The sequence below is a fragment of the Corvus brachyrhynchos genome, unplaced genomic scaffold (assembly GCF_000691975.1).
Source record: "Corvus brachyrhynchos isolate BGI_N302 unplaced genomic scaffold, ASM69197v1 scaffold258, whole genome shotgun sequence".
NCBI classification, from domain to species: domain Eukaryota; kingdom Metazoa; phylum Chordata; class Aves; order Passeriformes; family Corvidae; genus Corvus; species Corvus brachyrhynchos.
The window spans coordinates 5,102,570-5,124,617 of NW_008240122.1; the positions used below are offsets into that span (position 1 = coordinate 5,102,570).

Sequence of the window (22,048 nt, forward strand, 5' to 3'; positions counted from 1 at the left end):
GTAGGGTCATTTGGCAGCTTTGGATGGGGGGGCGTATGTCTGCGTTGCTTTCGGTGATGTTTCCAGAATTAGTTCTGCTACAGTACAGGGTGTTAGAATGCACCTGAAACATGTAAAACGTATCTATATGGTCACATTTAATAAGCAGTTATAATGGGCTGTTTTGATGAGACATCTGAATTGGGCACCAGTAACCTGTGGTCTGTTGATTACCAGAAATGAGACAGATGCCATGCAGTTCACAAGGAGATAAGTTTTCATTTGCTGTGCTTCAGGTCTGAAGTGGAATGAGTTGTAGTATCTCTCTTGAGAGAAATTTTTTGAGTTCCTGGGGCATGGTTAGTCCTCCCTGTTCTAATGTACACGTCATTTTCACAGCAGCTTTGCAGTCAACCCTGAATACTTTCTTTGCATATGTTAGTGAGGGAAACCTTCGGGTGCTGTGTAGAGGTGATCAATAGCTTAGGCAAAAAGTCTGTAGCCTCATCCATTGAATGGGTTCTTGCCGTTATGAAGAATTCATTCATTTTGTTGGCAGTACAGGCAAAACAACCAGAAGGGCGACCCAAAGGATATGGTATAAATATTTCCCAGCTCTTAGCAGAAAAGGCATCAATTGCATGATTTCAAAGGCCTGTTGTCAATCTTACACACACAGCATTTGTTTTTCTCTCTTAATGGTAGTATTGAATCACACCAATTACATTATTACAGTACACTGTGTAAAACATGCTGCCGTTCTGTATAGATGGGTTGCAGTGGATCTGGCAATTATGTCTATTATGAAAAGACACAAGTTGAACATTCAAATGCCCATGAATTAGGGGGCAGGCAGCAGGCACTCATTAAAGATTTTAATTGCTTTCTTTTTCTTCTTTGGAAAAAAGCAGGGAAAGCCATGTTTCAAAGTGAGCAATTAAAGGATACTTCATAGCTAATTGCTGTGAGAAGGGGCTGCTACATGGAATATCTCTATTGTAATTCATACAATTGCTTGACGTTTTATTAAGAAGCACATCTTTGTACTGTGGTAAAATTTAATTTTCTGCAGCGTAACTGTGTGCGTAATAACTGCTGAAGTAATGGCTGTTTGGATTTGCTGTGGCTCTTTTCCTTTTTTGCTGAAATAAACAAGCCATAAATAAGCATCACTGATGTACAGCAAATCTTCTGTGGGCAGGGGGCTTATCCAGTTTGCAGGTGAGCGTACTGTGTACGTGGATGGGAAGGTCCAAGCTGCGTGTAGCTCAGCACGGCGGGCACTCGCAAAGGCAGAGGTGTTCCCTGCTGTCAGAGCCAGCACGGGTCTGAAAGTCCCATATGGTGCCATTGCTGTGTTTGGAGCCAGACTGAAAGGCCCTGCTGACCCCCAGGTTCTGTGCCCTGTCAGATTCAGAGACACCACCATGGCTGAATGCTGGCTTAGCTCAGGGCCACCAGCCTGGGCTGCAGCCTCCTGGGCATGTGTGGCCTGTAGGAGGGCTGTGTCACTGGGCTGTGGAAAGGGGGGCTGGAGATGCTCAATGTCCTAGGTCTGGCCTCACTACAAAATGTGTCCAGTCTCCCCAGATAGGATTGGTGTCATGTCTGAGCCACCTACGTGCACAGCTAATTGTGCCTAATGCATCCCAAAATATGCAAATGTGATGCAACTCTGGGTTGCTCGATTACCTTGGAATACTTAAGAGAGGGGAATTGACTGTGTATTTTTGCCTTTATAATGCAAGTTATGCTAATTCCCAGTGGTGAAGCTTGTGTTGGTAGCACTGGTGACCTTCTCCATCCCACAAAACAGCCTTGAACAGAGCTTCTCTTGATGATGTGACTCATCATCTCTCTCCATCCTGCTTGTGTGCTGTGAGGCATGTCTGTGTGACAATGGGAGCAGCTTAAAGGGAATAGTCTTGGTGAGGGTGTTGAAAATGTATTTGTAGCTATGTTTTGCTGCTGCTAATAGTGGAGGAGGAGGAAATAATGCAGTAGGACAAATTGAAATTGCTGCTCATGATACGGATACGCTGCTTGAGACCAGTGTTGTACAAATAACCTTTTTCTCAGTTGTGTTCAGGAAAACTAGTGGTCTGGCACAACAGAAACACAGGTATTAAAAAAATGGTGTTGTTAATAGCTTAGAATTTTTGCATTCTCAAATGCAAAATGAGGTGCCTCTCTGTGTACCTTTCTGTAGGTAAAATTCCCCATCCCACAGAATGGGTGTATTCTTTATTGCGTAACTCTGCAACTGTTTTGCACCTGTACTTGCCAGTGACTGTCAGGATTTCGCACTGACAAACTAATACTTACAAAAATGTAAACAAAGGCAAAGAAAAAAAAAGTTAGTGGTGGTCTGGGTGATAGCAGCCTGCCTTCTGTGAGAGGTGGGTCACAGAAACATGCCATTTTCCTGAGTGGGTTCAGGAAACTGTGATTCACATTCCCTTTGCTGACCTCTGTACATACACTGCAGTGGTACCTTGAGCCTTAGGATGGTATTGTGTTAGACACACTCCATATTCTTGCTACTGTTCAGTCAGTTTTTTATGAGGTTTGCATCTTTTGGTTTTGAGGTTTGTGGGGTTTTTATGTCTCTGTGATAATGTGGGCTCTTGATTTATTTTTTTAGAGCAGCTGGAATTAGCAGTTGGGAATAGGTTCAGTATTGAAGAAATTGTGGAGATAGAAGTAACAATGACTTTGCTAGTGGCAACTTTTATGCATACAAGCATAGAGAGTGATAGATTGCAGAGACCTTCTGTGGCTTTGAGATTTAAAAGCTTGAGCAAAATCAGCAGGTTTATGACCTTCTTGGAAAGAATATTCTTCATGCCTATGCATATGTTGCATTTAACTGTTGTCTTGGGTAAAGTATGATATGTACAGTATGTTCAGTATGACTGCAGTTTTAGAATGTTGCGTCCTTGTAATATGCCCTATATTCCTGCTTTTGTAGGATTGGGCTGTGTTCTTCCTTCTAGTACCAGTATCTATGGCAAAACTTGATGGACAGTCAAGAGTTTTAATTAATTTTCTGTATGTGCTAATGCATCCAGTTAAAAAAAAAAAAGCATCAGGCTGTAGCTGACTGTAATGGGAGGTTGATGACTACAGAGCATGGAGGTGCTAGCTCAGTAGCTGTTTGCTACAAACAGTTGTCATAACTGTGTAACCAGTGCAGAAAAAACTGTAGGAGGATTCACTTGGCAATAAGGATCATACAGTACATGCCTTTTACTTAACTCCTTTTTTCCTTTTAAAGTAGAAGTCTTATGTTAAATCCAAACAGAGTTTAAACATCTATTTATTTTTTTATTCTTACCTATTTCTGCTAATAAAGGTAGACAAGCTATGCCTCTGTATTCTGGTTGCAGAATTTTTAAAGTTGGTTTCATTCTGTCATGCAATCTGTTGTTCTGAACTATTTTTTTAAGTGCAAGTTACATCGTTTGCAGTAGCATGCGAAAGAAAAATGCTTTTGTGGCTGCAGGAGTTGGTGTAAGTTTATTTGTGCAAACACTAGGCTGGGTCTGATCTGTCAGCTTGCCTTTAACTGCAGTCACCATTTAGCTCTCGGCTGAGATTGTGTTAGTTGTCAGTAGTTGTGTTTGCAATCTTGGCTGGAGGCTGTGATGAAGAGTGCTTGGAACTGGGGCATTGCACAGATAAAATCATAATGAAACAGCTGCAGCTTAATCACAGTGAAATATGCGTGGGCTTTAAGGGCTGCATATTCTGGAAATTTTTGTTACACTTAATTCCCATGTTTAACCTTTTTTACAGAAAAAAAAAAAAATCTCCCCACAATTAGAAAGAAATAGATACAAGATTATAGTTGTATTACAAAATAAATCTCATAACCTTCCTGTTTCAAGGAGGGAACATTTTGTTTGTCTTTGCTCAAGGTGAAATTGCTGGCAATTTTCTTAATTTTTCTGATCTTTTAGATGTCTAGACCTGAGTGTCTGATATTGCACCCTTTTCAGCTGAGGAGCCCAGGGCAGTGTGTCTGTGGTGTCAGTGCTCAGGCTCAGTGGCATCCAGCACTGCCTCTCCCAGAGGCTGGGCAGTCTGGGTGAGCTCCTCTGTGCTTGGGAGTCAGAGGGACTTTTCCGTTTACTCTGTAGCTGTAGTCTGCCTCTTTGTGCTCAGAAACGCAAAGGGCTGGGTTCTTGAGGTAAATCTGAGTCTGTGGCATGTGGCATTTTGGGACAGCCTTGGAAATTGCTGAACTGATCGTTTTCTGCCAAAAGTAATGTTTCTTCCTGATCTAGGCCCAGAAATGTACTGATAGATTAGCAAAATTAAGACATATTTAATATATATTTAAAAAAAAATATTTCGTATTGCAGTGCCCAAATCTCTAACTGCTTTAAGTTGATGGCAGGCAAATCTGATTACTTAGGCAAGCTGCTCAAATTAAAAAATAAAAGGTGAGTAGCGGAAAAGAACAACAAAAATGGATGCTATTGTGAGGAAATCTAGTGTAGATGTAGAAGATAAATTATCAACCATGGAAGCAGTTATCACAGTTGCAGGCAGTTGAAGTAATAAGGAAGATGGTTTAAGGATGGCCTTGAATTTCTAATTATTGAGGAAATAAGGAAGATGGTTTAAGGATGGCCTTGAAATTCTAATTGTCGAGGAAATGGGATCTGGTAGGTCTGTTTCATAATGCTCTAATTCTGTGACACAAATCCAGATGAGGTATGTGTAGCAGTTCCTCTCGGTAGATACAGCTATCTTCTTGAGTTTGCTTCATGTGGATAGAAAGCACCTCTGTGGAAACACCTTCCTTATGTTGGGATACACTTTAAAAAGAAAAAAGCCTTGGGATGATTTTAAACAAAATGCTGTGAGTGGTGGGTGTAGCTTCCTATGGAGGAGTCAGTTCTGTTTTGCTCTGCTGGTTTCTGATGCCTCACTTGTGTCTGTGCTCAGGCGAACCGGGATGCAGTGATCAGCCGAGCCCCCGAGCAGCAGGATGACCGAGCCGTCAGCCTCCAGGATGCTTCTGCAGTCTACGACCTCCTCAGCATCACGCTGGGCAGAAGAGGGCAGTATGTGATGCTGTCTGAGGTACCTCCCCCAGCCTCTGCCCGAGCTGTCCCTCCAAACACGCTGGCAGAGCCCCTCTTTGCAGTGGCTCTGTGGGGAAGGTGCACATGGAGTGTGCTTAGTTAGCAATTAGCAGAGACACCTACAGAGCTATGGCAGCACAGGCCAGAAATGCACGCAGAACTGTTTGAGACATTAGTGTAATTTATATGTAGGCACTTGAACAAAGTGGCTGCCTTTTGAAGTGATGATGTACACTAGCAAGTCCCATTAGCTGAGAAGTGTAAATGGGAAAAAAAAAAAAAAAAAAAAAAAAAATCACCTTGGTCTCCAGGGCCACAACAGATTGTTTCCTGACCCAAGCAGCAGTCTTGACAAAAAGTGTAAGAAGGAAAATAAATAAAATCTGATATTTCTTTCATCATTTCTTTCTCAGTGCTTGGAGAGAGCCATGAAGTTTGCATTTGGTGAATTTCACCTCTGGTACCAACTTGCCCTGTCCATGGTAGCTTGTGGAAAGGTAAGGTTCAAACCAAGGGACTCAGAAAGGACACATTTTCCTCGGGAAGAGTGTATCTAGATGACTTGTTTGAATGTGTAGAGTCATGTGTGTTGTGGGTGTAGGTGCCATCAGGCAGCTCGATGGAAGGACAGTGCTCTCCTTCTAGTCTCTGATTGCACTTTGTGATCGGGGCTGTGTGTTTGGTATTGAGTACTCTTCTTTCTGTGTAGTGTTTTTTTCTCATTATCAAGGAGAAAAATGGATTTTGTGCATAGCTGTGGGTCGAAAAGCATTATACAGCTGTCCATTGTCTGCAGGTTCAACATAAATGGGCTCAGTATAAGAAAGAACTGATGTCTAAAACTGCCATCAGCTCACTCTGTGTGTCTCTGGGCAGTTGACTTAAGCTGTGGTTTCAAGGAAATGTTAATGTTTTTTCATAGAGAACTTGTAAGGTTTAATATTTTTAAAGTACTTGGTGCAAAATATGCTCTAGAAAAAGAAACAGTGTGAATGTTGGCATGGTCGTGTGTTTCAGCATAAGTGGTTTTTTTAAATTAGTGTGGTATTTGTGGAAGTCATCAGTAAACCACTGAGATTGCTGAAATGTGATTGTGAAAAGCAGGCAAAGGTAATGGGAGCTTTACTTTATTAGTCTTAAAAAGAGTGGACTTTTGTAGGAAATGTGGATGGTACAAAATTTTGCCAGTTCATTCTGGAGTCCCCACTTACACTTTCGGGAGGTATGAGCAAATTGATGCTGTGCAGAGTAGACCACTTAATATGGTCCTGTATTCTGTGCCCATGGAGTGTACAGGAATCCATGTGGACCTGAGTGGAGACCACCAACTAGCACTCATCTGCCAAATTACAGCTACTGCTGGCCTTCTATGGCTGTAAGCTGAGCTGGAAACAGTGGCCTTGGCATGGAAATAGGAGATGAATCTATGCTCTTGTAAAGAAATTGTCTTCTGTGAGGTGAAAGTGGCTGCAGAGCTTGGAAGATGTCTGAAGGGATTCCTTCACTTCTGTGAGCATAGGCAAGGCCTTATCTTGGAAGACTGTTGTTAAGCATTCTACTTCAGAAAAATGGCACAACAATGAGAGAAAGTCTAATAAAGACCAGATGTGACTAAGGGTATAGTAGGTATAGTAAGCAGTACTATGGAAAGACTGAAATGATTTTTTTCACCTTAAAGGGGAGAAAAAAGTTTAAGAGAAACAAGTCTTCAAGGGCCCTTAAAAGAAGGGGTTAATCTTGTCTGTGGTGGCTAGGACAAGACACGATGGCATCCAGTTGCAGCAACACAAGTTCATGTTTCTTATTAAGAGGGGAAAAAAATAAGGATAGTGGAGCACTGGAAAAAGTGCCCTGTGGAGATTGTGCGGAGCCTAAATCACTGTGGAACACCCTAGGCAAATCTGTAGTGACCCCTCTGTGAGGCACCGGGGTGGGACCTTGTAAACTCTGTTCTGGGAATCCATCGTTGTCTCCTGTTGAATATAACAGATCTGGCTGATTTATGAGATACCAAAGCTTTGGCAATGCATGTTAGATCAGCAGGGAGCTGAACAGAGATCTTTAGTCGGAAAGAGCCTCACAGATTCCTACAGAAGTTCAGTGCAAGCATTTCAAAATCCAATTCCAAGCTTGAAAACAATGGCTAGACTCGATCATGTATAACGAAACCTGAAGCTGCTGGTGGAATACTTAAACAATGAGCTTGGTGCCATGGTGCTAATACCTTGCACTGACCTATGTCAGGTGGGGGCTTATGTGTCATGTCCAGCTCACCTTGGAATTCAGCTGGAATTAGCACAGTCCTGCTCTCTGTGTTTCTGCAAGTCTTCCAGGTACTTGACCCCTTGATACTGAGGACAACAATGACTACATAGGCCATGAAAGAAAGGCACAGAATCTTACCATGAACATGGGGTTTGGCTGGGAGCTTTTTTGGCTTTACAAGTTGTGTAAACTGGTTCTCAATGGCAGACAATGCTGTAGCTCTAGTAATCTGCTGTAGAGCAAAGCAAGATTTTTAACTGCTGATGGTTGAAAGTGAGCAGAGAATGACTGTTTCAGTCCAGGTTAGCATGGAGAAGTGGGGCCTGATCTTCAGCTTCTAACAACTTGGATGGCAATTCCATTCTTGTCCTTCTGTGTTTGCATACCTCTTCACCTTCGCTACCTGTTACAGAATATTTGGTACTTAGATATTTGTGTTGCTCTTTTTTATTTTTTTTAATCTCTGTAACTGTCCTGTCTTTTCAGATTTTCAAGTACATCGTGTCTTTTTGCCTACACTTTAAATATTTACAAGGTAAAATGTCCTGATCTTGCCTACTGATGTAAAAGCGCTAAATGTTCTGAGCCCTATGTGGGTCAGAGGGAATTCCCTTACCCAACAATCCCATCTGTGCAGTATTTCACTTCTAATCCCAAAGTATTCCCTGAGGATTCCTGTCATATACTCTGCAATGCGTCATCTTGCCAGCGGGAGATGTGGCATACATTTTTATATTGCTTTGCAGCTTGATAGCAGGATGGAGTTCATATAAAAGCAAGTGCTCCAGTGTAGCAGAAAGAACTGATGAGAAAAGAGTGTGGTCAGTCTAGACTGCAGAATGCAGAGGACACTTGAGCTTTTATAGGTGAAGATCTATTTTCACCTGTCTCAGTCACAGCCAATTCATGATCTCATTTCTTGGTAATGAAACCTCACATCCTGCAGCATTACTTGTTCTGCAGTACAGCGAATTGTGCTCATAAATCCTGGGCGTGACAGGAACAGTTTTATCAACCTGTAAATGCTGGAAATTTTGGTTTCTCTTTTTTTCAAACGTGTTTTTAGGATCTTCAACTCTGACCTTCTTAAAAGTGCCATAAAATCCTATCTTGCCCTCTATTCTACGCTGAATTTTACCAGAGGTACGTTTAATTTGTGTATTCAGATGAAGTCGATCAAGTCATATTTCAATGTAGTTTCTTCCTCTGCCAGCCAAAAAATTGCCAAATGGTGATTGTCATTTTTCACAAGAGATCAGTCTGAATGTCAAGCCAGCCACCTTGGCTCATTACCACGTGTAGGCTTGAGTTTACACATTATTCTGAAAAGCATGTGTCTTAACAAAAATAGGCACATCACTTCAGTAAGTTCCTGCAGGCCTTGGGGCTTCCTAAAACAGTGAATGAAAAAAATTCAGAGAAGCATAACCTTCCTGTCTGTCTTTTATCCACTTAAGTGGTGGAAATAATGGAGTGACAGCAATTTCACTTTCCTGTGTTTCTCAGCAACTTGCATAATGAGAAAGATGGTGTGGTCTGGTTGTTTTTTAACCCATTCTTAGGGATGCCTATTATACTGAGCTGTATATTCACTGAACAAGAGAGGCATGTATACTTAAATGACAAAAAATCCACCATTACATTTGAAATACTTTTGTAGGCAAATTTAGATGGGAAGGGAAAGGAAATGCTGGGAAAGCCTAGACAATGGCAAAGACATGGTGGGATATGTCCTGTGTGCAGTTCTGAATAGGCCAAAGAGGTTTAAATCATTCTAATGCAGCACCACCTGTTCCTGTGGTGCTGAATGCTGAATTCTTCACAGATGCTTTAAGTTGCTTGTGCTGGTAATAACCTTGGCTATGTGGTAATATCAGCTGGAGGCTGAGTGGCCATCGCAGCTCCCTGGCTCTGCTGCCGTGCGTGGACAGGCTGGAGTCTGAGTGGCGAGTGGTGTGATAGCCGGATGCCATCTGGCAGAGTCCTCAGGCAATGAGATGAGCCACTGTCCTGCTGCCAGAGTAAAACCAGTGCAGACAGTTGCGTCTGCTCGTCTCAAGATTTTGGAAAAGTGACCAGTACTGAGCAGCATGGGGAAAGGAAGGACCAAACTCTCTTTTACACAGTGCAAAAGACTTTGTAGTCTTTGCAGAAGTGAAGAGAACTTGCTTGGGCTAGACTTGTTCTCTGCTGCTGCTTTCCAGCTAAACAGTTTTCCCTGGAGGTTGTGGAGGTTACCAGCACACAGCTCTCCTGCAGACTAGGGTAGCTCTACCGACATTTCTGAAGTCGGAGGCAAAATTATCATAGTGTCTAGATGATGTATTACAAGCACAAGGGATGTGTAATAGGGTCCTTGTGCACTCGCAAGCATTTCCTTGGCCTTGGACCAGTTGGATCAGTTACATGTTCCCTTTTCAGATTTCTGTCCCCTTCCACACCTACTGTCCTCACACAGGACCTAGCCTGGGTATCCCAAAGTGTCACTGGAGCTCCCTGGAAATAGAGATTCAGAAGTGCATCGTGAGTAGGCTCTAGCTTAAATTTATGGTACTTAAGAAAGTCTCCTAGATCTGCATTGTGAGTGTTAAAATACATGCCTTGAACAACATGAAGTAATATTGGTGCCTGTCTTCTGCCTACCACACAAGGAGACAAGATTTGTGTTTAGTGACACTGATTTGCCATTTTACTAAGGGTAGTGAGGGAGGGGTTCTTCAAGGATAGCTGTGAAATTGTTCTGTGAACACTGAGTCTGCGTAGTCTAAAAGTGCTGGGTGCCCTAATTGAGCCATTCAACTCTCGTGAGTCTTTATCTCTGAAGTACAGTGGATGTTTATTGTCGTCAGTGTATGCAATGCATGGAAACATTTTCACACTCATGTTCAACGTGTCTGCCTGAAAAAATTCCACAACACAGCTTGGTTAGTGAGTGAAGAGGTTTAGGATGTGTGTTTCTTGAGAGGGGCGTTGAGTAGTAATATAGCCTTGGGCCAGCTGAAGGAAGTCTGGAGTACCCACTAGGAGAGGATAATCTGCTTTCCACCCCTCAGCTATGTACTCTCTGAGGGGATGAAGTGCCTCAAGAGTGAATAAAGGAAGAGGTTGGGAACAGTTGAAGGGTCTGTGGGGAAAAGCCTCTGTGAGAGCTCAGTGGAGCTGGAAGCAGGTACCTGAAGGCAAGGACTATGCTCAGCAGGCCTTGTACTGGGATTGCTGATGGTGGTTATGGGGTCCTGTGGTGCTGGCCGCAAAGCTCTCCAGCCCTGCAGAGCACAGTCAGCTCAGTGCTTGCCTTGAGGACAGCAACTGTGTGACTTCAGAAACTACTGCATTGTTGCTGACCCTCCCCAGCCCCCTCTAGCCCATACTGAGGGTACCACAGGGACAGTGGTCAACATTACCATATAGATGGATAGGCTTGGCACTAGGGGATGTAAGCTCCAAGCGTAATACCTTGCAAAACCAGGCAGATAAAGCTGCTTTCAGCTACACAAAACGCCCCTTTCTGCTCTTACCCATTTTGTTTGCTCCTTTTAAGGCAAAGGGGAAGAAAAAAGTCACGTATGTCTACCCGAATGGTTTTCTTAATCGTGTAATGCTTCAGGTGTCTGGTGTATTACTAAGGGAAATAATCAAATCCTTCCTGGCATCTGTCATTCAGCTGTGTTTCTGAGGGACAAAGCTCCAGCTCTTCCCAGAGCTAGTCTTGCAGTGTCACTGTGCTCCCTTTGGCTGCTCAGCAGTTGGAGATACTGCAGCCTTGCCCAAAGCTTGTGCTGGCAGCATTTTTAAGGTTTTGAAACCAGTCTTACACAGACATGAACTCTGATTTTGGAGCCCTTAGCAAGTTGCTGATACACACTGGTCATAGCCAAATAATGACAAGCTAACGTCTGAGCTGCCCCTATCTGTGCTGCACCCAAAAAAAAGGAATCCTTCCCCTTATTTAAACAGTGCAGCAAAAGCAGATGTCTCTAAGTGCTTCAAGGAGCTTCAAGTTTGACTCAGCCATGCCTGTATTGGCAACATACAGCTTTCCAGAAGGTTAGAAGGAAAGTTATAAATATATTTAATACATAATTCTGCAGCAACAGCAGACAAATTTTATGATTTAGGCTGTTCCTTCTGTTGATATCCTTGCAAAAGCTTAGGCTGGTTGCTAGGCAACTGGCATAAAAAAAAAAAAGTGCATTTCTCTTTGTATTGCAGGCAGGAACCTTGGGAGCAGGAGAGGCCTCAGATGGCTCCCTAAATAGCATTGCTGGGGAATGAAAGTTAAAATATTGAACATTCATTGGTTAAAGATCCTGTTACAAAGGTCAGCTGTCTAGGGGATATTCAATAGTTTGGTTTCCTTTGGTGCAAAAGAAAGATTAGAAGGAAGTTTGCCTGTGTGCTGTAGATAGTACAAAAAATGGAAATTTCCTAAGATGCCTGACTGTTGAGCAGAATACCTAGGTGGGCTATATAATTGCCTTCAGGCTTAACTCTCTTTTCTTGACAGAAAGTGTGAAGTGAGGTGTTTGTCACATTAGCAAGTACAAATGTGTGCTTATAGATCTTAGAATGTAAGAGGTGCTTTTAAGAGGGAGTATTTGAAGCTGCTTAACTCCAGTGCTCTAATTTGATAAACACGAGGTAAAAGAAAAGGGAGAGAGTCAGTTCCTGTGTTAAGAGAAGTAAATGTCTTCGGGGAATAACGTTCATGATGAGAGATTCACAGAAATCTCTAAATTCAGTGGAAAGCTAACAGCAAAACTAATGATTCCAGAGTTCTCAATTGCTTGCTCATTCTGTCATCTTTCTGTGTCAGTTCAAGGTCATTTATATCTAAATGGCTGTGAATCCCAGCACACAGGGAATAATAATTCTTGCATTGGGATGAAGGAATTCCTCCACTTCCCCACAATCCCTTTGAAATAGTGCAGTTTTTAGACAGGATAATGCAAGAAATATAGCAGCACTAGTTGTGGGAATTCATTTGTGTACTAAACTGCCAGGTAAATTGGGAATGGGGCTGTCTTCCAACCCACCATCTCGAGGAACATTTTTCCTTCTGGCTGAAAAGTATTACCAAAGAAGCACAAAACCAGGGAGGTTTTTGGAACCTGTGCAAGAGAAGAGCAACTGTTCATGGCATGTCAAAGTCTATCAGGCATGATTTACTGTCTGGAAATTACTCCTCCTTTTACTTATATCTGTGTTTTCTTTATCTTCTAAATATGAAACGGCTCTCTAACTTCCGTCTTTGGTGCTTTGGTATGGTGAGAGAGCAAAGGAGGGGAAAGAATGGAAATTGTGTTGGAGTAAGCTAGGAAAATGGGCATTTGGGCAGCATCTATGGGTTTACCATAACTGATGTCAAGTTCTCTCAAGCCATTTTGAAAAGGAAAAAAGAAAATTAACTGTATGATGTTCTGTGTTCTCTTCTGCTCATGTGGAAGCATCTTTGAGGAGTATGCTTCCATGCTTCGTTATTGAGTTAGTAAATGGGGAGTGTTTGGATAGTTGTTTTTCTTCACATTTTACTTCCTTATAGCATTCAAAACTATGGCTGCTGTAATTACCTAGGAGATGGTGTCCTCTCCATCCTTTTCCTTCCCCAATAGCTTCCTTGTGATTCATTGCTGGAGATGAGAGGCCAAATGAGACCTAGTATTTTGAAGTCCTTGGGAACTGGTTCTAGTGCAGTCATTATAATCCAGCAATTAGTAAGTTAAATAGAAACAACATAAATCCTGCCTTGAATTATTATGTGAGCCCCTCTGAAGCTTAGAATCATGAGTAGGAAGCATGTACTCACTTGGAATTCAATTTCTGCTCTTCTCAAAACATGCCTCACCAATAAATCAAATTATTATTGCCTTGCAGTGAATCTCACAAACAATGCACTTGGCTGCCTGGTCCACCCACACTAAGTGAAGGAATATGTACATTTTAATTACCAGAGTATTTCAATGTTGCACAAACACTGTTTCATATTAAATATTTTTACAAACCAGTGATATTTGTATTCAATAATGAGTGTTTGATATTTTTTCTGGTTATTTATGTCTGTAATTAGTGTCTCTGAGAAACCTTGATATTACATGTCATGCCAGTCTCCTGTAAGTAAGGTCACTGTGGGAGTGGGATATTATTTCTCCTGTCATTCCTTGACTAATGTTTTCATCATCTGTATAAAATATCTGCTGAGTAAATGTTTCAAGGTGAAATTATATAATATTTCTTGAATTTTTAAAGTGCAGCTGGGGAGAAAGGCTTCATGTCACCCTGTTTCTAAAACCACTTCTGCTCCATATGTTTAGTTGCAAATTTTATAAACTTCTTTAAAATGACATAACTTTATAAATGTTTTAGAAGCAGTTTGGAAACTGTGCCTCTTGCCCTGTAAACCCATGTTCAGAAGCTCCTGAGTGCATATGTAATAAAGTGACTCCACACCTGAGGTGTTTGGGTGTAGGCACAAGGTGGGACCTTCTGCTGTGCAGCATTCAGTAGCCACTGCTTTGCAGTGGCTTCCTGAGCATGCTCCTGTTTCTAAAACCACTTCTGCTCCATATGTTTAGTTGCAAATTTTATAAACTTCTTTAAAATGACATAACTTTATAAATGTTTTAGAAGCAGTTTGGAAACTGTGCCTCTTGCCCTGTAAACCCATGTTCAGAAGCTCCTGAGTGCATATGTAATAAAGTGACTCCACACCTGAGGTGTTTGGGTGTAGGCACAAGGTGGGACCTTCTGCTGTGCAGCATTCAGTAGCCACTGCTTTGCAGTGGCCTCTTGAGCAGGCTTGGGACAGGACAGACACGGGAAGGGCTCTGTGGTTTGAGGGTATTGGAGGCTGTGGCATTGGCTTGTCCTGCAGGCAGGGAGGCAGCAGAGTTCAAGAGGAACTGGCAAAGAATGGGTTGTGTCACTTCTCTTCTGGTGTAGACCTTGGAAGGTCCTACAGCTGTGGCCCAAAATAGGACAGGTCTGTCTCTGCTTTGATTTGTGTTAGTGCTGGTTGTACTAACCCACAGGAGAGCTGCCACCAGCTCCCAGGTGCCTCCTGCTTTCCCCACAGTTGCAGTGCTGGTGGGGAGCTGAGAAATGACCACTGGCTTGAGCTTGTGTCTGTTTTTGCAAGTGTTGGCTCTGGACTGTGTATGGCCTTTTACATACCTGGCCTTTGCAGTTCACTTTAGCATGGTGAGGTGACAAGGGTTGGTGGGGTTCAGCTGTAGATACACTGGCTGTCATGGTGCATTTTGTCCTGCTGTCACATTTGTTCATTTCTGGAAGCACCTGTGGGGCTGGAACATAGGTAGGAGGGCAAGAAGATGATATCCAGCCTAGGTACCTTATGGAGGTATGCTTGGATTTCCAGCATGTCCGTCATGCTGCTGGGAATACCAGCTGCTTTCAGTGCAGGTAGCATTTTGCAAGAGAGAGGACTAAGATGCCACTAAAACCTGAGACACCACCTTGTTCTGAACAAACAGGTGTCAGAGAGGTTCATTCTGAGGGATGCTAGGCTCCTTGTAACAGCAGAGCACAGCACCGTGTTTCTTCTTATACCTCAGGGTTGAATTACTTGTCTACATTTATGAGAGGGATGAAGTAGTGGTTCAAGCTCTAGGACAAAGTTTATTGATTACTGTCCTTGGTCTGAGACAGGCTTCCTTCTGGCTTTAGGCAAATTGTGCATTTTGAATTTTAAATTAGCAAATGCTTCCTCACTTTTACTGGTCATGCCTGATGCTCTACTTAAGTGGGAGCAACCTGAAGAATACAGGGTGTGCTGCTGCTCTTGTTCAGACCGCAAGGCCGGTACTCAAGCTTTTCAAGCACGAGGATTTGCTCTGTGCTGCGTTGGTTATGAAACCCCTCTTTGCCTTAACGTGGGCATGGCTGGTATACATCTGGTTTTCCATTTTCCCAGGTTCCCTTCCACACAAATTCCTAATCAAGCTTTTGAATTCAGCAGCAAGAAGTGGACCTTCAGTTCTGTGAGGAAGGAGCTGGCAGGCACAGCCCACTTTGGTGTAGTGTGAGGGGGGAAAAGTGCTGATGGGCAGTGGGAATATGAAGCTGTGGTGTTGCTGCAGGGGATTGCAGCAGTCACCAGACCCATCTCCCTGTGCTGGTCAGAGTTCTGGTAGGGAGAGCCCCTGGGGGTCAGGAGGGGATGGCCAGGACCTGATAGGAGGGAGTAGCAGAGTGTTTGACTTTGCAAGCTTCTGTTGCTGCTCTTCTGTAATGTGGAAAGGCCATGACTATTCAATGTGCTTCCGAGCAGGAACATTTTGTCTTGGGACTGTGTGGAAGACTTTAGGAGAAAACAGGCATGCAAGGAGAAATTCCAAGAGAATAAAACTTCCCCTTGAGCTTAAGCATGAGAAAATTTGAGTGGATCAGGGGTCAGTAGTGAGGAAGATTAAATGTGAGACGAACAGGTGGGATGGGCTGGGGGACTCTGGTAGGGCAACTTCTTCTGCCACCTCCTTACTGACGGCCTTCTCGTCACTAATTCAGACCAGAGCTTTCTTCATTCCCCTTTAAAGCATCAGAAATGCACAGCCCTGAGTGTGCTGTAAAATGCAATGTGTGCAGAGCACGTTGGATCAAAAGGGCTGTGTAAGTGCTAATCTTAAAAAACATCCTCATTAATGGTAACCTAACACCAGAAAGACAGCAGGAGTTTTATGGGCTTTCTTTCTAACGCATGCTTGGATCACCCACTGAACAGTGTATTGATCTGCAGTTGCTTGCTCCACCCTTTGTGTGGTGGGGTCGCAGCTGCTTTCTTGTATGTCCTGGAAATGGAGAAGACACAAAAGAACCTACTGAGCAGATTACTTTGCTGCAGAGACCTCTGTGAGTGGAGTTGGCCTAAAATGTGAACGTACTGGAGGATAAACTATGATCTTTCCTGGCTTACTGGAAGATGGTTATATGCAAGGAAAATTACAGCAGAGTTCTCATGTATTGGGAGGGCAGAGTTAAAATAACCAGTGCATTGATAGCTAAGGAAAACTGTTTCTTGTGAAGTGCACAGCCAGGGCTGCTTCTTTGGCGTGTTTCCTGTGAGTGTGGGAGAGTGTGTGTTTGTGTGCGTGTGTGTACACACATGTCTGTGTGTGGAGGTGGGAATAAAGTTGCTAACTTGTTGCTGACCTGTGATTCTTTTCTCCATAGCACTTCTTTGTACATGCCACTGCAATATTTTGCTTGGACTCCCAACAGCATTGTCTAATCAGCCTTTATGTTTCCTCCTCCTCTCTCCCACTCCTCCAGTCGGCATATGCTGTGTCAGTGCTCAAAGAGTGCGCTAAATTGCGACCTACAGATCCCACCGTTCCTCTTCTGGCTGCCAAGGTCTGCATTGGGTCACTGCACTGGGTAAGCAAGCTGATGTAATTCTTATTATGTAACGGATTAGGTGCTGCAGTGGCAGTGCCACAGTGTAGTTGCAGTGGGGAGAAAGGGAATCCCTGCTAAAAATCATACACACGTGTGTGCCTTCTATAAAAAATGAAAATCCCTGCAGGAAGGTTTGCAGTGAGTCATTTAAATGTATTTTGCTGGCACATTAGAGAAAGGAGGAGGAGGAAAGCCATAACAGCCGTTCTGAGGACTGCTGCTTCAACTGGGTGTCACATTGAATCGGCCACTCTTCTAGCCCCTGGAAGACACAAGCTAATAGTTACAAGTGGGCTGTTAGACAGTTGAGGTCTGCTGGACAACTCAGTCCTTTGTTCTTGAAGTTGCTGTGTCAGTGTTTTGTGTCCCCAGTGTGTTCATGTACGCCCCAGAAGCAGAGTGGGAGTGGAAGTTGGTGCCCGTGAAATTCTGGTTATCCAAAGGAACCGAAACATCTGTCACTCTTTTGCTACTTGGTTTAATTAACTGCACGGCAGCCTGCTGTTCTCACCTGTCCTCACCACGAGGTGTCCCTGCAGTCAGTGAAGGATTACAATTGCTAAGTAGAAGTAAAACACAGATGCAAGAAAACATGAAAGAAAATGCCAGAAGAATCTGCACAGGTCTTGGTAAAAAGTTGTAGAAGGCAATTTGCTGTTGTTCTGTTCCCTCATCCCGCCTCCCAACCTTCTACATCCCTTTCTGATGGAAGCTGGTGTTCAGCTAAGCTTGAGTTGTATTAGTTTACACCACCATTGGGGAGGATGTCTGGTTATGTATGTTTTTGAATGAACTATACTGTTCAAACTATAATGGTTAAGCTTATATGTGAGTCAGCAAAAGCTGGGCAGCATCTTTTTCTAGGAAAAATCTTCAGGTCTGAGGGCCTTCAGGGAATCCTTGCTGAACTGCCCAACCTACTTCTACTCTACATTTGGAGCAATTTAACTCCCTTGTACCCACAGCTCAGTCTCTAAATTTTGAAAGCTTGAAGTCATTCAGGGATATAAAATAACATTCACAGTGAATGTTATTTTTTAAAATAAAGCAAATAAGGTTCTTTCTGATTCTGAGGTGTTAAAACAGTGTGAAAGCGAGGCATTACAGCTGTGTTGAATGCTGTTCTTACTATGTCTGATGAAGTTTTCAAAGCACAGCTAGCATATAAAAATACCTTGTTATTTTGAAAAGACAGTGAGGCTATAATTCAATTCCAGCTTGGGCAATCCAGTATCTCCAGACTTCTCATACATGGCAGAGCTGATAAAACAACTGGCTAACCCTAAAAAGTGGGAAAGGCAAGGGAAGAAGAGAAAAATGAGCTGGTTTGATAATTTCAAAACAAGAGTGTTTTTTTCTTCAACATACTGCTTTCTTATTGCTTTTCAGTGTTACTCAATCAGACCCTGGCTCAGAACTGGGGGGCATTATGAAATAAAATTATGATTTCACAAGAGGGTAATTTTACTGCAGTTATCTAGAGCACAGCCTTATGAATTAAAACCAAATTAAAAATACTCCCTTCCCCCTTCCTTTCAGTCAGTGGCCTATGCTTTACCCTCATACCAAACTTGATGATGATATAGAAGAGTTTTAATTAAGGGGAGTCAGAGGGAAATAAGAGCATCTCTTAGAAGAACTGAAATGATAGGTTCCCACGTCTCTTAGTCAAAGGGGTGCTTCTGATATTACTGGTAGACTCCTGTGCCTAATAAAGACCTTCCTGCTTAGCAGAGCTGTTTTTCTAAATGTCATCCTTACAGTAATTATTTGCATTTAAATTACATGGCAATCAAATCAGAATTGAATAATTTAAACTGGAAGTGAACAGGCTGATCAATGCCAGTATAAATAGAAAGGAGGATAGACATGGGACAGGAACAGTCTAATGGACAAATATTAGCAGTTACAAATACTCAAATATATCTTCCTTTTCAGGACATATAAAATATGATTAATTTTTCAATTAGGAAATATATCTGTGTACTTGATTGCTGGCAAGGCAGGAAAAGGGTGAAATCAAATGACCATTTATCCAAATGAAACAGCTAATTTATGTCCTGCATCTATCTACTGTGTGGTGCAGTATTGTAGCCAGTTTGTTTATAGCCCATGGGCAAGCAGTACTTTAGTCTTCTTTCAGTTACTGGCAATAACAAAAACCCCCAAACACAACATTTATGCAGATGGATAATTACAGAATGTCATGAGAAGCACAGAACAGTTTCTTTTGTGATTAATCTAGTGATCACTTAACTCATTTTGCTGGCTTTGTATGTGGTGTCTCAGCACACTTGAAGAACAGGGAAAACAGAAAATTAATTGCAGTGTACTATAGTGATTTACCACATTGAGGATGCTCAGATCACATCTATGAAATAATCTCTCAGTGCAGAACAAATCAAAGTGAAAACGTGGATGCATTCAGACAGTGCCATGCAAATCAATATATAACAGAGCCTGATGCAGAAAAGAACTGAGCTTCCTCCAGCTTCTGTTGTGGCAGCATGACCAGATTATTAGCTGATGTAAGTTGGCAGTACTCCTCTGGCATGTTAGTGGTACCATGCTGGCTTACATCAGGAGATGATCTGTCTCATCAACCACTAGGTTTTAGGATTGGGCCTGCAGTAAACAACTGTGTGGTAAAAGCAATGTTTTGGCTATGTTTTCAAGAGTTACAGGTTTTCCAAAACAAAAACCAAAAAACCCAGTGTAAACAATAAATCAGTACTTTATTAATTCTAAAGCTTAAGCCAGTAGACTTGGAGGACCAGAGCAGCTTCAAAACTAGTGCACGTGTGTAAGCCACATTTGTATGGTCAGGATGCAGTCAGACCTGTACAGCAGAGTTGGAACTTTTGTATTGTATCTAAACCACTACACAGGTGTTTTAAATGTTTTTGTAGTAGGCTCAGAGCTACTTTTGAGGCAACATGATGCTAAGCCTTCCAGCTTGCTGGGGTTTCAGCACAACAGTTTGCTGAACTTGCATGTGGATGATTCTGTCAAGCGAACACAAAGCCCATTTGTGTTTAGCCAGCTGTCTTTTAGCTTTCCAGAATGCACTATGAGGTCTTTCACTATTGTAGGTCAGAGTATTGTTTTAAATTTCCATAGGAAAGTTGAAGTAGCTTGCACTGGAACATGTCCATACTGAGGTTGTCTTGCCTTGCTCCACTATAAATTCAGAGTTGTGCTTACTAAAAGGCTTGCTACAATTTCCTCTTTCACTCAGCCTTCCCTGGCACGGCCTCAGCTGAATGCTCACTTGCCTGTTTTGGCAGTGACTTTGAGTTGCAGTATGAGTTGTTGTTTTTAATATTTTAATAGTACAGTACTGTTAATTTCACTACTAATCTAGGTTCTTCAGGATCCTGTTATGGCAGGTGTTGTGAAAATACTAAAATCGGAACTTCTGCCTACAGGCAAGTGTTAAATCCTGAGTTTCTCCATTTTAAGAGCCTTGTTTGAGGCATTTAGGGTTACTCTGATGCTTTCTTTTGCCTTTTACTCCATTGGTTTCAATGGAGGCATGTTGAAAACATTGTAAGTACACATAGAGCAAAATGGACTGTAGTCCTAGGATAGGCTTGAATCTTCTAGAACTCTGCTCTGACAGAAAGCAGGAGGACATGAGGCATGTTCTTAACGTTTTCATTGCCCCACAGTTCATATAATAGCAAGAGTGGTGGCATGCTAGACCTTGGGTAGCACCAAATGATGCCAGTATTATCATCTAATTTGAGTTTTTCAAAGGACTTCGTCCCATGGTGAAAGCTTCAGCACAGGATGTGCTGTACCTCAGACATTTCTTTCAACTAGTATACACAGCAAAGTGCTCTGCTGCAGCACTTTGCTGGGAAGACAGAGATCATGCCATCAGTCAGGGAAAGGGAGAAGAAGTGGTGTTGGGCTGGAGTAGACTGTGCATGGAGTCATAAAAACTGAGTAAGGCATACCATGAGGTCAGGACGTCACGGTGTGTGTGTCGGGGGGGTTGGCAGGATGTAGATTTAGAGCTGCATACTTCTGAGGTAACAGCTTATCATTCATTACTCACACAGACCACTTAATCAGAGAGTGCTTCTCTCCCCTTCTGTCTGTTGTTGACCCTGCCACTGTAGATAATAAATGCTGTGCATGTGCTTGTACCCAGTCACTTAGGAGCCCTGGAGTTGCCTGGAAGTGCTTAGGTCTTAGTGCAGTATGAATAATATTAAAAGATCAAATCTAGTCCTGTTACTGGAGTTACTCTGCCTGCTGACGGACATCCGAGAGGATCGTCATCACCAGGGTGAGAGGCTGCTGAGAAAGCAGGGAAGCTACTAGGTATTTCTTCTGTCTCTTAAAAGATGTTCTTGATTACATCACCACTACTGTTACTGCGGCAATCCCATTGGTTTTAGACATTAAAAATGACCAAGAATTTTGTCTTCTATGCATTGCCTTTGTAAACAAACCACTCTAGCTACAGTGGAGGAAAGGCCCGAGTATTGCTAAGTGCTGGGGGCTGAGTTTACACAGAGTAAATTGGTGGGCTTAACAATGGTGACACAAAGAGTGAATGCTGACTATAGAGCGATAAAAAGCGAAGGACTTTTTTTCTGACATATGTAACATGATTAGCTTTGTGTGCTGTAAATAGCTGTGGGACAAAGCCTTTTCATTAGACTATGCCTTATAGACCACTTTCTTCCTATGCATTTTTCCTCTTAGCATTCTCACTTCACAATATGTATATTCTTCTCTTTGAATTAGTCTCTATAGCTACAACCCAGTGTAATAAAAATGGTAAGAAGAGGTCAATTCAACTGTTAATATCATGTGTTATTTTGTATAGATACCCATTCTGTAGGATTTTGATCTCTTAAGTGCTTGGGTATTCTTAAGTGTCACTGGTGTCCAAATTCACCTGCTTCATTAACCTTGTCTGCTGTTCTAAGTCCAGTGTCATTTCATGTATTTCCTGCCTCTTCCTTTGCATGTTCCTCTTTTTTGGCACAATAAAGTGCTGTTTTCATGCTGCTGTACATCATAGATTTGTTTGTCCTTAGTAACACTAAATGTGTGCTAGTGAGAAATGCAATTCCTACTTAGTCCTGGAAACTGTTGATTCAGTGGGGTAGGGCTTGAGCTTTTCTAAAAACAATCTGGGTGGCAGTTGGACACCAGCTGGGTGGCATTAGGCCAGGGGACAGCACCTGCTGTTCTCCGCTCCCTTGTCAGTATGCCTCCGGGCTTGGCTTGAGCACACACCAAAACCTGTGGCCAAGTAACAGTGGTGGCTGGAACAG

General features: G+C 42.6%; 1 protein-coding gene across 5 annotated transcripts in view; it reads left to right on the top strand.

The window, feature by feature from the left end:
- TTC7A (tetratricopeptide repeat domain 7A) overlaps positions 1 to 22,048 on the top strand; it is a 170,624-nt gene that overhangs the window by 35,581 nt on the left and 112,995 nt on the right. For 4 of the 5 annotated variants that reach the window (XM_008641720.2, XM_017744796.1, XM_017744799.1 and 1 more), the window contains 3 exons: positions 4,936 to 5,073; positions 5,489 to 5,572; positions 16,626 to 16,730. In XM_008641720.2, the coding sequence (XP_008639942.1) occupies positions 4,936 to 5,073; positions 5,489 to 5,572; positions 16,626 to 16,730 (327 nt within the window). The remainder of the gene's footprint in view (positions 1 to 4,935; positions 5,074 to 5,488; positions 5,573 to 16,625; positions 16,731 to 22,048) is intronic. The other variant, XM_017744795.1, reaches the window with a different exon arrangement.